At 41.4% G+C, this 15,989-nt stretch overlaps 1 protein-coding gene across 4 annotated transcripts in view; it reads right to left on the reverse strand.

The window, feature by feature from the left end:
- Positions 1–15,989, reverse strand: part of arhgef11 (Rho guanine nucleotide exchange factor (GEF) 11) — a 113,592-nt gene that overhangs the window by 28,114 nt on the left and 69,489 nt on the right. For all 4 annotated transcript variants that reach the window (XM_060911857.1, XM_060911929.1, XM_060911772.1 and 1 more), the window contains exons 26-31: positions 11,154–11,294; positions 10,475–10,551; positions 3,485–3,610; positions 3,146–3,263; positions 2,535–2,713; positions 2,259–2,334 (exon numbers count right to left, since the gene is read on the reverse strand). In XM_060911857.1, the coding sequence (XP_060767840.1) occupies positions 2,259–2,334; positions 2,535–2,713; positions 3,146–3,263; positions 3,485–3,610; positions 10,475–10,551; positions 11,154–11,294 (717 nt within the window). The remainder of the gene's footprint in view (positions 1–2,258; positions 2,335–2,534; positions 2,714–3,145; positions 3,264–3,484; positions 3,611–10,474; positions 10,552–11,153; positions 11,295–15,989) is intronic.

The raw sequence follows: 15,989 nt of genomic DNA on the forward strand, positions 1-15,989 counted from the left end.
TCTGGGTGTGCGCGTGTTCACTGCTTCAGATGGGTTAAATGCAGAGGATGAATCTCATTGTGCTTGAAGTGTGCATGTGACAAATAAAGGTTTCTCTCTTGTTAAATTTCCCCACCGAGGGATGAATCAAGTTTATAGTATCTTATCAAAAAGGGATAAAATACCAAGACGTATTTTGGTCAAACTCAAAACACACTCCGATAAAACACCATTCACATTACAGGAGCGAAAGATTTTAATCTTTAAATATCACAATGAAACATGGTGGAGGTGTTCCCAAAAAAAAAAAAAAAAAAAAAAGTGTTCATCTGGATGAAGTCTAAACTAACCTCCAAAATCCTGCTCTGACACGTTAGAATTTTCCCTCAGCGTCAATCCAAGCACACAATTATTTCTACATATTTTTAAATGGTTTCATTTCAGGACTAACTGGCATAACCCTGTGTGCACGGGTGTGCAAACAAAGGTATTTTCACTACAGTCGAGCTTTTCGTTGGATTATTAAAGGAATAACTCACGTTCAGATCAGCTCGAAAGTGAAGCACCACGATAGATATATAGATACTGACCCTTTACAGTCATTGTAATGCACAAGTACAGTACAATGAAATTGGTTGGCTGTCCTTTGCTGGTTTATTTAAAAAAATATACACAAACATTACAAAAAAAAAAAAAATATATATATATATATATATGCACATTTCAGGTGTTCATGCAGTTTGAGTGTCCATGTTCAGTGCTGTTATGGCTCTGGCGTAAAAACTGTTTTTCAGTCTCATTAGTTCTTGTTTTTATTGCCCTGAAACGCTTTCCAGAAGGCAACAGTTCAAATAGATGGTGTCTGGGATGTGATGGGTCCTTGCGGATGCTGCAAGCTTTTCTGAGGCAGTGTGTTTTGTTATGTAAAATTCCTCCAGGGAGGGTAAGAGAGCAGCTGATAATTTTTTGAGCTGTGGAGATGACCCCCTGGAGTGCTTTCTTCTGTGCTGCTGAGCAACTGGTGAACCAAGCAGAGATACTGTAACTCAATACACTTTCAACTGAACATTAGTAGGAGGACACCAGCAGTTTGTCAGCCAGGTTGTTTTTTCTGAAATGGAGATGCTGCTGCGCCTTCTTATCCAGTGCTGTGGTGCTGGTATTCCAGGACAGATCATTATCCTCCTCCTCCACATGTATACACAGGAACTTGAAGTCCGAAACCCTCTCCACACGGTCTCAGTTGATGTACAGAAGATGTGGATCAGACTTTTTCCTTCTGTAGTTGATGATCAGCTCTTTGGTTTTGGAGGTGTTCAGGACCAAGTTGTTGTGTGTGCACCATACAGACAGCCTCTGGACCTCATCTCTGTATGCCGCCTCATCTTCTCCAGAGCTGAGCCCCACCGCAGTTGTATCATCCGCCAATTTAATAATGGTGTTACTCGGATGTGTGAGTGCAGTCGTGTGTGAAGAGTGTAGAGCAGGGGGCTCAGCACACAACCCTGTGGAGAGCCGGTGCTGAGACCGAGGACTGTGAGAGATGGATCTGAGAGCAATCCGTCAGGAAGTCTCTGATCCAGGAGCAGATGGTGTGTGACAGTCCTAAGTCCAGTAATTTGTTGACCAGTCTGCTTGTGATGGTGTTGAAGGCAGAGCTCAAGTCTATGAAGAGCAGCCTTGCAGAGCTCCCCTGATGTTCCAGATGGGTCAGTACTGTGTGAGGAGATGTGACGATAGCACCTTCTGTAGATCTGTTAGCTCTGTAGGCAAACTGGTGCAAGTCCAATGTGGGTGGGAGGCTGGAAATGATGTCTGACCAGTTTCTCAAAACACTTCATGATCACTGGTGTGAGTGCCACCGGATGGTAGTCATCAATTCAATTCAACTGAATTTCAGGCAGGGTGGGGTCATGGACTGAGACCAGGACAGGTTGAAGATTTTTGAGAAGACCCCAGGCGAGTTGGTCTGCACAATCCTTCAGCACCCTCCCTGACACCCCATCCGGTCCAATAGCTTTCCTTGGGTTCACTGCCCTCAGTGTGCGCCTTACCTCAAGTTAGCAAGAAATCTTAGATTTTCAGTGAAATTTAGAGACGTAAAGTGACCGTAACTGTCCGAAAACACAAACTGCGCAGGGCAAGCAATGCAGAAAAATTGAGGAGACTCAATTTATGAAGCAATGTGTTGATTACTGATGGGATTGCGGGATAGTGGTACAGCGTCTGAAGCAGATGGTACTGTGTGCACTTCGGGGATATGAAAGAAAACTTCTTACCTATAGCTTTGTCTTTACTGACTTTCCATGTTAGAGGACCTTCATGAATCATTCTCTTTGTGGTCAAGTCCAGATTCTAAACACACACAGAGAGAGAGAGGGAGAGAACAAGGGAGAGAGAGAGAGAGAGAGAGAGAGAGAGAGAGAGAGAGCGCAAGATGGAACAAGAGAGTGAGAGAGGGAATATTAGTTTGATCTTGGCACGCTGAATAATTGATATTTTCCAGCCAGGGCTTGAACATGGACACACACAGCTGAGGTGGGACAGGCTGGTACCTTGAACGGTGCTGCAACGGGATTGGACTGTCTCTCCAGAGGTGACAAGTCCAGCCTGCGCTGGTATTGGCTGAGCAGTTGCCGGTCTTCTGTCTCCCTGACGACCTCGTTGACGGTCTGCAGTATCCCGCGGCAACACACCTGAGCCTTCATCAGCGGCTGCAGGTCTGGAGAACCAGCTGTAATGGAGAAACAGCAGTGTTAGGTGATGTGTTCTAGCTAGGAGGAGCTACAGTGGAGCTCATGTTTAAATGTACCCATCAGGTTTCAGTTCAGTTGGTCGGGTTCAATGCCCGAACTGATGATCACATAATCAGTTTTTCTTTGGCTAATCAGACACAAGGTACACCACCACTCTTGCTGGAGCGGTTGGGGGTTAGGTGCCTTGCTCAAGGGCACTTAAGTCAATCCTGCTAGTCTGGGGAATCGAACCAGCAACCTTTTGGTCCCAAAGTTGTTTCTCTAACCATTAGGCCATGACTTCAGGTTTAAGTGATTTCTGTGTAGGCATGTGGTGATGTACATAAGGACAGAGCAGATACACATTTTAAATGTGGGGGTGATAAAGGGTTCAGGGTGGTGGTGGTGGTGTATGTGTGCGCGTACCGTACCTTCTGTGTGTTTGATGATGTTATCCAGCAGGAGGGGGTACTTGGTGAGTCTCTGCATCTCGGACACTAGCAGGTCCTTGAGCTGTAGCCGGCGACAGTGAGGACTTGCCTCACACTCCTAACAATACACAACACCACAGTCAGGACAAAAACGCGACAGTCGTGTTCTGTGCATGACCGACACACAGCAACGACATCACAGACTTATCTGAAAAACTGAAGGTTTTTTTGGTCAACTTTGAAAGAAAATGAGCCACTTGTAATAAGATCACATGTAAAATGTGCACTAGAGGTTGAGAGGAAACAGAGTGTGAAAGTAATCTCTGAAACAGTTATGACCTGTATGAGGTGAGCGAAGCGAGGGTCTTTACGCTGCTTGTTCTTGATGAGCTCCAGTGCCTGACTCTGCTGACTGCAGAGGTGAGACACCTGCTCCTGAAACTCCTCTCCTGCTGCATCTTCAAACTAAAACACACACATTAAACAATTCTTCGTTTGCAATCACGTGACACTTTGCCTCCTGGTTCACTTCCGGTTTCCAAGTGACGGGCAACAATCAAAGATGGCATCCAAGCCAAGTACGCATCTATCGCCATCTTGTGGAAAAACAAACAAACATACATTCTCCATCTGACGTAACAGACGAGAACCAAAAGCAAAATTGAGGAGAAAAGGCAACTTTCCAAACATAGTTTCCAGACATTTCCAATTATCTGATCGTCCAAACATGGTTTTACAAGAGGAATCAATCAAATGAAGGCTTTTGAAAGTCTTGAAGCTTACAACTTTTTCATTTGAGGCTGGGTTCAGGATGTTGGAATAAGACTTCTAAAGGACAATAATTGTCTTATTTTTGCGACTAAGTAACGCAAGCTGAAGTGTAGTATATTATTTGAGTCGGAGCTGCTGTAGGCATTTTTGCAACGATAACTTACATTTTATTTCGTGACATTTCAAGCGTAGCTCAGACTTACGAATTGACATCTTTCTTTCAAACAAGGTCACAATGATCGACAGTCACTCCTTTGAAGACTTGGGTGATTGAATTTTTTTTTTTATAAAGATGGTGAGGTGATAACGGGTCACTGCAATTGTATGGCTGGGGAAGCTCATTAACAAACAAACAAACAAACAAACAAACAAACAAACAAACAAACAAACAAACAAACAAACAAACAAACAAACAAACAAACAAACAAACAAACAAACAAACAAACAAACAAACAAACAAACAAACAAACAAACAAACAAACAAACAAACAAACAAACAAACAAACAAACAAACAAACAAACAAACAAACAAACAAACAAACAAACAAACAAACAAACAAACAAACAAACAAACAAACAAACAAACAAACAAACAAACAAACAAACAAACAAACAAACAAACAAACAAACAAACAAACAAACAAACAAACAAACAAACAAACAAACAAACAAACAAACAAACAAACAAACAAACAAACAAACAAACAAACAAACAAACAAACAAACAAACAAACAAACAAACAAACAAACAAACAAACAAACAAACAAACAAACAAACAAACAAACAAACAAACAAACAAACAAACAAACAAACAAACAAACAAACAAACAAACAAACAAACAAACAAACAAACAAACAAACAAACAAACAAACAAACAAACAAACAAACAAACAAACAAACAAACAAACAAACAAACAAACACAATCTTTTTCAGTGTTTGAAATGCTTTTTTTTTTGGAACCAGGTTGCCCATCAACATTTTAGGTTGCCCCACTTTTAAGTCCCTGATTTCTGCAGTAAACACTAATATTTGGCAGTGGGCACATACAGTGGTGCTTGAAAGTTTGAGAACCCTTTAGAATTTTCTATATTTCTGCATAAATATGACCTAAAACATCATCAGGTTTTCACACAAGTCCTAAAAGTAGATAAAGAGAACCCAGTCAAACAAATGAGACAAAAAATATTATACTTGGTCATTTATTTATTGAGGAAAATGATCCAATATTACATATCTGTGAGTGGCAAAAGTATGTGCACCTCTAGGATTAGCAGTTAATTTGAAGGTGAAATTAGAGTCAGGTGTTTTCAATCAACGGGATGACAATCAGGTGTGAGTGGCCACCCTGTTTTATTTAAAGAACAGGGATCTATCAAAGTCTGATCTTCACAACACATGTTTGTGGAAGTGTATCATGGCACGAACAAAGGAGATTTCTGAGAAAAAGAAAGAAAGGACAACTTTATTCATCACACACTTGTGAAATTTCCTGTCTGCATTTAATCCATCTGAAGCAGTAAACACACGTGAGCAATGAGCAGCCATGCTAACAGTGTCCGGGGAGCAGTTGGGAGTTAGGTGCCTCGCTCAAGGGCACCTCAGACCAAGGCCGTCCCATATTAACCTAACCGCATGTCTTTGGACTGTGGGGGAAACCGGAGCACCCGGAGGAAACCCACGCAGACATGGGGAGAACATGCAAACTCCACACAGAAAGGCCCCCGGGTTCGAACCCGGAACCTTCTTGCTGTGAGGCGACTGTGCTAACCACTACACCACCGTGCCGCCCTCATGAGGACCTCGAGGACCTCAGAAAAAGCATTGTTGATGCTCATCAGGCTGGAAAAGGTTACAAAACCATCTTGAAAGAGTTTGGACTCCACCAATCCACAGTCAGACAGATTGTGTACAAATGGAGGAAATTCAAGACCATTGTTACCCTCCCCAGGAGTGGTTGACCAACAAAGATCACTCCAAGAGCAAGGCATGTAATAGGTCAGCGAGGTCACAAAGGACCCCAGGGTAACTTCTAAGCAACTGAAGGCCTCTCTCACATTGGCTAATGTTAAATGTTCATGAGTCCACCATCAGGAGAACACTGAACAATGGTGTGCATGGCAGGGTTGCAAGGAGAAAGCCACTGCTCTCCAAAAAGAACATTGCTGCTCGTCTGCAGTTTGCTAAAGAATCACATGGACAAGCCAGAAGGTTATTGGAAAAATGTTCTGTGGATGGAGGAGACCAAAACAGAACTTTTCTGTTTAAAAGTCCTGCTTTAAATGAGAAGCGTTATGTTTGGAGAAAGGAAAACACTGCATTCCAGCATAAGAACCTTATCCCATTTTGGAAACATGGTGGTGGTAGTATCATGGTTTGGGGCTGTTTTGCTGCATCTGGGCCAGGACAGCTTACCATCATTGATGGAGCAATGAATTCTGAATTATACCAGCGAATTCTAAAGGAAAATGTCAGGACATCTGTCCATGAACTGAATCTGAAGAGAAGGTGGGTCATGCAGCAAGACAACGACCCTAAGCACACAAATTGTTCTACCAAAGAATGGTTAAAGAAGAATAATGTTTTGGAATGGCCAAGTCAAAGTCCTGACCTTAATCCAATGGAAATGTTGTGGGAGGACCTGAAGTGAGCAGTTCATGTGAGGAAACCCACCAACATCCCAGAGTTGAAGCTGTTCTGTATGGAGGAATGGGCTAAAATTCCTCCAAGCCAGTGTGCAGGACTGATCAACAGTTACTGCAAACGTTTAGTTGCAGTTATTGCTGCACAAGGGGGTCACACCAGATACTGAAAGCAAAGGTTCACATACGTTTGCCACTCACAGATATGTAATATTGGATCATTTGTGTCAGTAAATAAATTACCAAGTATAATATTTTTGTCTCATTTGTTTAACTGGGTTGGGTTCGCTTTATCTACTTTTCGGACTTGTGTGAAAATCTGATGATGTTTTAGGTCATATTTATGCAGGAATATAGAAAATTCTAAAAAGGGTTCACAAACTTTCAGGCACCACTGGAGGAAAGTGTAAAGTTTGTCAATATGTTTATCATGCTTGTATGATGAAAAACTCAAGATGTATCTCAACACATGACCTACTCATTCTAAACCTGCCGAGCTTCGCCGGTGAAGCTCTCGACCCCAGAGGGTTCAAAATCATTGTTTTCATTGTAGTACAATGGAAATACAAGTGTCTTGGAATTACCCCGGCACTACTAAGATTTACTATGAAATTTGAAGAAAATAACATGGTCACAAACCTGATGAGGCAGTGATGAGATCCTCTTTTTTTTTTTCCTGCCGTCGCTGTGTGTGTCGCCGAGCTCTCATGTACAACAATGCTTGATATCCTCATCGTTTTACAACCACTGACAAACGCATTTCTGCTTCCTGACGTGTCAAATTCCAGAGGTGGACAGTAACGAAGTACATTTATTCGAGTATCTGTACTTAAGTACACTTTGAGTATCTGTACTTTATTTGCGTATTAATATTTTTGGCAACTTATGACTTTAACTTCACTACATTTGAAAGGCAAATATCATACTTTTCACTCCACTACATTTCTATCAAGGTCCTCGTCACTATGAAGTAGCTTTGAAAGCGGATGTTTTTTGTTTTCTTTTCTAAAGCGTGATTGTTTTTTTTCGCAGGTGACACTGAGACAGCCGATCAGTAATCACTCGGGTCACGTCACGTCCATAGACTGGATAAAATCAACATCAATGATTTCTCCGCAGCATTATTTAACACCATCAGTTGATAGCAGAATGGAAGGAGGCGGTTCTTTTGGGGAATGCACGTACCCACGGTTCTATACCTAGAACCCATGTTTCAGTTTTCTGAAAGGAATAAAGGAGTCGTTTCATTTTAAATGTTTACTTTGTTTGCTTAAAACGGAGCACATCACGGCCAACAAAAACTCGCCGTCCAACCTGCGGAAGCATATCGAGGCCTGTAAACGTTTTATTCCAAGAGAAAGCTTGCTACCAAGTTTTACATGCTTTTAGAGCTAGCGATAATGTTCCAAACGTAGCTATACAGTCTAGTTAATCAAATGACTGTCTATGGATTTGCCCACCAAGCTGCCGTAGCCTTGTCCATGGCTAACGTTTACACATCGCTAGTTAGCTTGGATCCACTGTAAACACCGAGTTACACAAACATGAATGACGTTAACTTATCTGAAGTGCTTTCAGAAATATATGTTTTAGCATAAGGCCACACCAATTTAATTAGTTGGTTCTCTGATTTTTTCAGGAAAAATATGAAGCGAGCGGGCGAAAAAAAAAAAAAATGCTCTGATGGTAAAATTAGCGGTGGAAATAGACCAAACAATACAGGCAAACCAGTAAACAGATAGGCTAAATAAATGATTGAATTACAATCAATTGAACATCTACAATACACAGAAAAAAAGATTTGACCAGGAGGAGGCTACTTCACAAGTCTTTAACGAAAGTGAAAGGGGCGATTTGATTGGTTTTCGACGTCACGTGATCTCACGTCACATGACCTTTTCTGTTGGCGGGAGTTTGATTTCAATTTTTTTTTTTCCTTTTTGCATTTTCTTCAAGCGGCGATTCCGAGAACCAACTAATCGAATTGGTGTGGCCTAATCTTGCTAAATAAACAGAACGTAGAAATCTTTTCTAGTAGTGTTAGCTACCCAATATATGATTTCTAGTTTGAAGAAAAAAAAAAAATTTGCTAGCATGTCAGGTGGAGTGTCACTGACTAGCTAGCTTAACATTAAACCACCATGATTCCACAGGCAGATTCATACGTGCATGAATACATACACTTGCACACGCATGCACGTGAGACCTGTGAGATGGACAGTATCGTACTAGTCAGTCAGAACAAATTGCTGGAATTTTTTGTTTTGATGTCAGATGATGGTCTTGCACTTTCTTTATCTTGCTTAAAGCAGTGTTGCTGTTGGGCAGTTATTAAGCTCGAGGTGTGGACCTGGGTTTTAATCAGGTTGGATTGTCGTTTTTATTTTCTGAGCAAGCTGCACAGCTATTCCACTGTCTTCCTGATTAACATACACATACATGTGTGGACACACTGCCAGAGCTGGGTCAGAACACTACCATGCTGCTTTGTGGGGGTGCGGAGGAGTGTTACAATTAAAAAAAAAACCCGGACAATGGCTCTTTTTCAGCTCAGTTGTGTTTCATTTTGTAACATTCTACCTGGTGTTTATTCTACAGGTTCTACAAGTTAGTCAGTAAATCCAGTCGGTTGTTTCAGAGCTGTTAGGTTTTGAAAGCGTTGTGGCAATAATACAATGATGTGTTGACAGAAAATGTACTTTTAATACTTAAGTATTTTTAAAAGCAAGTACTTCAGTACTTTAACTTAAGTAAAAATTTGACTGGACAACCTTCACTTGTATCCGAGTAACATTTGACCAGCGGGATCTGTACTTTGACTTATGTAATGAAGTTGGGTACTTTGTCCACCTCTGTTGAATTCTATGCACCAGTCTTTTTGGTCTCTTCTTTGGTAGCGTGACGTAGCCATGGGCATCCTGCTCACCATGACTCTTGAAAGATGCATCTCCAGACACGTTTTGAAGGCTTCCCCGCCATCGTCTGCTCACTAGCCGTTTCCTCTTGCTGTACTTGCGTTTTGGTCCCGGACGTTCCTTGTCCTTGCGCTTCTGGACTTTCACTTGTAGCAGCGGTCTCGCTGTCGTGTCCTCGACTAGCTGTTCGAGTATTTTTCCAAGTCAAAGTGCTTTGACTCGCCATGTTCACAAAACTCCGAGAAAGTTCCAGAAAACTTGAAATATCATGACGTCGTAATGAGTCAGTCAGTTAATCAATCAATGTCCAGGGGTGATCCACCGCCTGTATCGCAAGCGTCTTTGCCACGGTTTGAACAAAATGTGGTTGCGCGGCGCAACCGGGCATTTCGAACACTTCTTTTCGTTTTGTGCCTTCGGTAATAACAATAAACGTCTTGTTATACTTCGTGGCAGTATGACACCAAAACATTGTATGTTTCTCTCTCTATAGCTACAAACTAGTTTCATTTCATCGATGGTTTGTTTTACGACATCCAAAACTCATTTAACATTAGAAGTTTTGATTTTCGATCCATATAAAGTTGATATACGTATCTTTAACACCATGAGCATGTGGACTCTTGATTTCTTTCGAACACAGTGAAAGGTTTGCCAGCTATTTTTCACGGCGTCTGAGATATTTTTTGTTCTTTCAGCCTTGTGTATGACTTCTTTTGGTATCCTATCGTACGTTTTACCTTTTTCTCGACTTGATTGGTTTGAACTTCAAATACAGAGCAACAATTTGGCATATTTGGAGGCGAAACACAAGAAACTACTGTAAACAAATACGATGGCTGACCGTCAGCTGGAAATCTGAATACATGATGAGGCGGATCGCTACCGGAAGTGACGTCTACTGCAAACAAAGAATATAATATCTCCGTCCTGCTCTCAGCAACATACACTGTATTGAAAGACACAGGAGGAAAAAAAAAATTTATATAGACAGTACTCACTCTAGCAAGCATGATGTCTCCGATGCCTTGGACTATAGGAGAGTCTCTCAGCTTCCTCATAGATTCACAGAGACTCGCTGCAACATAAACACTTCATTTTGCTTTGTTTTTGGGTAATTATAAGCAGATTATATACTAGCATTCGTTGACGACAGTATAGATCTGCTTATATTAAAAATAAAAAATAAATAAAATAAAAAGCCCACCACATTTAAACTAGAACTTGACGTTTCATGGAGCACGGTGGTGGTAGCATCATGCTCAGATTTACTCATTGCCCCTCAGTTGCTTCTTTGACTAATGTTATCTTTACTCAGTCACCGTCTTTTCGAAGAAGCGCTACAAATGTGCGACATTCTTTACTTTTCCCCCCCAAAATAAAGGATTCGTAGCGCTCACTTGGATGTTCAAAGTTTGAGATTATTTTCTTAGCTGAACTCCAATCGATGCTTTTCCATTGCTTTGCTCCAGACTTAGTTTTCATGATCCCATTTGTTTGCTCGGGAATGTTCTCCGACAAACTCTGAGATCACCAATACTAATAAAGATAGTCAATAGTATTGGCACCCTTTTTTTTTTTTTTAATTTGTACACTACTGACACTTTCATGCCAGAACCCCGAGTAATTTGTCTTACACAAACATAAAACTCAGGAAAGAAAAAAAAATAAAATACTGACCATGCAGCTCATAGACCTGAGGCAGGTTGGGGAAGATACAGGAAAGCTCATCTGAGGTCAGAAGGTTTCGCATTTTCTGGAAGAACACCTGATCCAGAACCCTTAGCGTCCGCAAATGAGACACCTCAGTCATGAATAACTCTGAGAATGGGAGAAGAAGAAAAAATAAAAAATAAAAAAAAAGGTTCACAGACCTGAAAAATTCCATTAACCAGCTCAATTTGGGAATAATGAGGGGTAGATCATAGTAAGGGCCCCTGTCCCACAATACAGATAACTAACTATACCTGAATTTAGTTCCAGTCTGGACCAGAAACACCACAGCTATAATCCCGACTAAAATATCACTTGATCCTGACACTCAGGGAAATAAACACATGCAACTTAGGAATAGCCATGGAAGCTTTTCCCAAGTAGTAGCACATTATTCCGGGTCGTACTGTACAGCTCGGACTCAAAAACAATCTATGTGCACACTCCGGTGGTTGATATAATAAAGATAGGTCACGGATTACGGAAATATAATAAAAAAAGGATACAAAATATGGTGTGGTTACAGATTTTAATATGGATGCTAATAATTTACAGATGTTTCAGTATATTACAGACTGGTTCCTGATTTCATACGGATGATGCATCACAGATAAAAAATTAAGAAGTCTAAAACAATTAAATGTTTCGACTACAGAAGTTCATAATTAAACTATGTTTACTTTATTAAACTTACTATTGATCTCATCTCATTATCTCTAGCCGCTTTATCCTTCTACAGGGTCGCAGGCAAGCTGGAGCCTATCCCAGCTGACTACGGGCGAAAGGCGGGGTACACCCTGGACAAGTCGCCAGGTCATCACAGGGCTGACACATAGACACAGACAACCATTCACACTCACATTCACACCTACGGTCAATTTAGAGCCACCAGTTAACCTAACCTGCATGTCTTTGGACTGTGGGGGAAACCGGAGCACCCGGAGGAAACCCACGCGGACACGGGGAGAACATGCAAACTCTGCACAGAAAGGCCCTCGCTGGCCACGGGGCTCGAACCCAGACCTTCTTGCTGTGAGGCGACAGCGCTAACCACTACACCACCGTGCCGTCCCTTACTATTGATATTTCACGGAAAATAAATCACATATCCGTGAACAAAAGATCCGTGCTTTGCATTATATTTTTTATTTTATGTGAAGCTGTATTCCGTGATTTCATGATGCAACAAGGATGTACCACAGATGCCTGAGGAAAACAGCACATGCTCAGACAATGTCTCATGTAAAAAATTATCTGATTGGTCAGATGTTTTATCGGATCAGATCCAGGCCTTTGGGGGGGGCTTCAGAAGCAAATCTCACTCAATATGGATAAACCCTGGGCTACAGGTATCGTTATCAGTCTGGTGTGAGCACTGACCATATAAACTGCAGGGGACTGATTTATTTATAGTTATAATTATAGTGAGACCGGGCCTTAAAGCTCAGGAAAGTGATCTAAAGTCAATGACTTGTGGGAAATCCAGCATATTGCCTAGATACAAATAGAAATTTTTATAGCAAGACAGCAAACAGCTTTTATTCAGATAGTGGTAGCTGGTTGCTATAATACGGTTGGTTTGTTATAATATGCGATCAATGGCACAATGTGCTGCAATATAACTTAGAATCATTTTTACTGGATAAACCATATTTTTAATTTCTAGTCTTATGCTTATATACTATATAAAGACTAGTGTGTTATTATGTAAAGCAATAGTGTTGCGTGTGTATACAGTGGTATGCAAAAGTTTGGGCACCCCTGGTTAAAATTGCTGTTACTGTGAACAGTTAAGCAAGTTGAAGATGAAATGATCTCCAAAAGGCATAAAGTTAAAGATGACTCATTCCCTTAATATTTTAAGCAAAAACATTTTATTTTCATCTTTTACATTTTCAAAATGACAAAAAAGGAAAAGGGCCCGAAGCAAAAGTTTGGGCACCCTGCATGGTTAGTACCTACAGTAGTAACACCCCCTTTGGCAAGTATCACAGCTTGTAAACACTTTTTGTAGCCAGCTAATAATCTTTCAGTTCTTACACTACCGTTCAAAAGTTTGGGGTCACTGTGAAATGTCCTTATTTTTGAAAGAAAAGCACTGTTCTTTTCAATGAAGATCACTTTAAACTAATCAGAAATCCACTCTATACATTGCTAATGTGGTAAATGACTATTCTAGCTGCAAATGTGTGGTTTTTGGTGCAATATCTCCATAGGTGTATAGAGGCCCATTTCCAGCAACTCTCACTCCAGTGTTCTAATGGTACAATGTGTTTGCTCATTGCCTCAGAAGGCTAATGGATGATTAGAAAACCCTTGTACAATCATGTTAGCGCAGCTGAAAACAGTTGAGCTCTTTAGAGAAGCTATAAAACTGACCTTCCTTTGAGCAGATTGAGTTTCTGGAGCATCACATTTGTGGGGTCGATTAAATGCTCAAAACGGCCAGAAAAATGTCTTGACTATATTTTCTATTCATTTTACAACTTATGGTGGTAAATAAAAGTGTGACTTTTCATGGAAAACACAAAATTGTCTGGGTGACCCCAAACTTTTGAACGGTAGTGTACCTGGGGGATATTCACACATTCGTCCTTGTAAAAGGCTTCCAGTTCTACAAGTTTCTTGGGCTGTCTTGCATGCACTGCTCTTTTGAGATCTATCCACAGATTTTCAATGATGTTTAGGTCAGGGGACTGTGAGGGCCAGGGCAAAACCTTCAGCTCGGGCCTCTTGAGGGATTCCATTCAGGGCTGAACGATATGGACAAAATTTCATATCTCGATATTCATGCCAGATATTTCGATATCGATACAATATGACTATGGGTTCGATGAAAACCAAGCATTTTTCAGAAAAATAAAAACATCATAATACAAAAAAAAAAAAAAAAAGGAGCTCGGATTCAACATTCATTTTACACTCATTATAGAGTTTCGGAACGGCCACTTGATTAAAATGTGTTCGGGATGGTATTTTATAACGCTTGTCCAGCGTCCGAACCATTTTTTTTAAAGCCCTCTTTCGAGACTGTGTACACAGGTACCATGTCTTTTGCAATGTGGTATGTTATAGCGTCTGTAATTTCTTTATGTCTGGTGGACGTCGACTCGTACGGTGTAACGCTATTGAACACATCAGCAATCAAACTTTGCTTTGGCTTATTTTGGGATGACTGAGAAGTCCCCGGTGTTTCTCTCATTGTCATACACTCTTCGTGCAGCACGCGATGGTGTTGTTTCAGGTGGTGAAACATGTTTGTTGTGCTACCTTGCTTCGTCGCAATTTTTGCTAAGCACGACCTGCACAACACCTCGCTCTGGTTAACGTCGTCCTTTTTGAATCCAAAATACCTCCAAATAATGGAGGATGATTTATGTTTTGGCACCAAGTCAGATTCTGCACCGCCACCGGCCGCATTATCTTCCGCACCCATTTTCTTTCTTTTTAATTTCCCCACTGTGTCTGTAGTGTGCGCGCGTCGGTCTCCATCTCCCTCACTCCCGCCCTCATGTGTTTGTCACTGGTTGGCTTCAGCTGTCGATCCACAGCAAGCATGAAATAAGGTTTGTGGTTGGCTGGCCTTAGCGGTGCATTCAAGGGCAATCATAAAAATGTTTGTTGTGACTGCCAGAGCTGTACATGCACGGGGAGGGGAAATCTATATCGTTGCTTTTTCGATATTAATATCTTGAATGTTCATATCTAGATATAGATACGATCACGATATATCGTTCAGCCCTAATTTCATTGTAGATTTTGAGGTGCATTTTGGATCATCATCTTACTGTAGGACCCATCCTCTTTTTAACTTCAACTTTTTTACAGATGGTGTGATGTTTGCTTCCAGAATTTGCTGGTATTTATTCGAATCCATGCTTACCTCGACCAGTGAAATGTGCCCTGTGCCACTGGCTGCAATACAACCCCAAAGCATGATCGATCCACACCCATGCTTCAGAGTTGGAGAGGTGTTCTTTTCCTGGAATTTGGCACCCTTTTTTCTCCAAACGTGCCTTTGCACATTGTGGCCAAAAAGTTCTATTTTGATTTCATCAGTCCACAGGACTTGTTTCCAAAATGCATCAGGCTTATTTAGATGTTCATTTGCAAACTTCAGACGCTGAATTTTGTGGCTAGGACGCAGGAAAGGTTTTCTTCTGATGACTCTTCCATGAAGGTCATATTTGTTCAGGTGTCGCTGCATAGTAGAACAGTGCACCACCACTCCAGGGTCTGCTAAATCTTTCTGAAGGTCTTTTGCAGTCAAACAGGGGTTTTTATTTGCCTTTCTAGCAATCCAACGGGCAGTTCTTTCAGAAAGTTTTCATCTTCTTCCAGACCTCACCTTGATCTCCACTGTTTCTGTTAACTGCCATTTCACCAGAGCTTTTTTTCTTTTTTTTCTTTTTCTATTTTCATTTTATTTATTTATTTTTTGTGTGTGTTTGTGTAGTTTGATGTTTGTTTGAGTGTTTTGTCCGCCGGTTGTGGTGTAGCTCCGGACCCAGTTTTGGGCGTCGGTTCCCTCCAGGCCTTGGTTCGCTGTGGGTGATGCCTGCGCTCCCAGCTGTGGACTGCAGTGAGCTCGCTGCTCATTTTACATCGTGGTTGTCCAGCGCTCTGTGCTTTAATGCTTGGCGTGATGTTCCGAGCGATGTTGCTCGGTGGTGTTGCGGCGGCTGTGCAGGCGGTTTGGGACACACCAGCGCTCTGCGTGGCAGAGCTTTTCTGCTCACTTTGTGGATCCATGGCGTGGTGCTCGAGCAATGTTGCTGGCGGCGTCACGGCGGCAGTCCTAGA

The sequence above is a fragment of the Neoarius graeffei genome, chromosome 1, assembly GCF_027579695.1.
Source record: "Neoarius graeffei isolate fNeoGra1 chromosome 1, fNeoGra1.pri, whole genome shotgun sequence".
Taxonomy (NCBI): domain Eukaryota; kingdom Metazoa; phylum Chordata; class Actinopteri; order Siluriformes; family Ariidae; genus Neoarius; species Neoarius graeffei.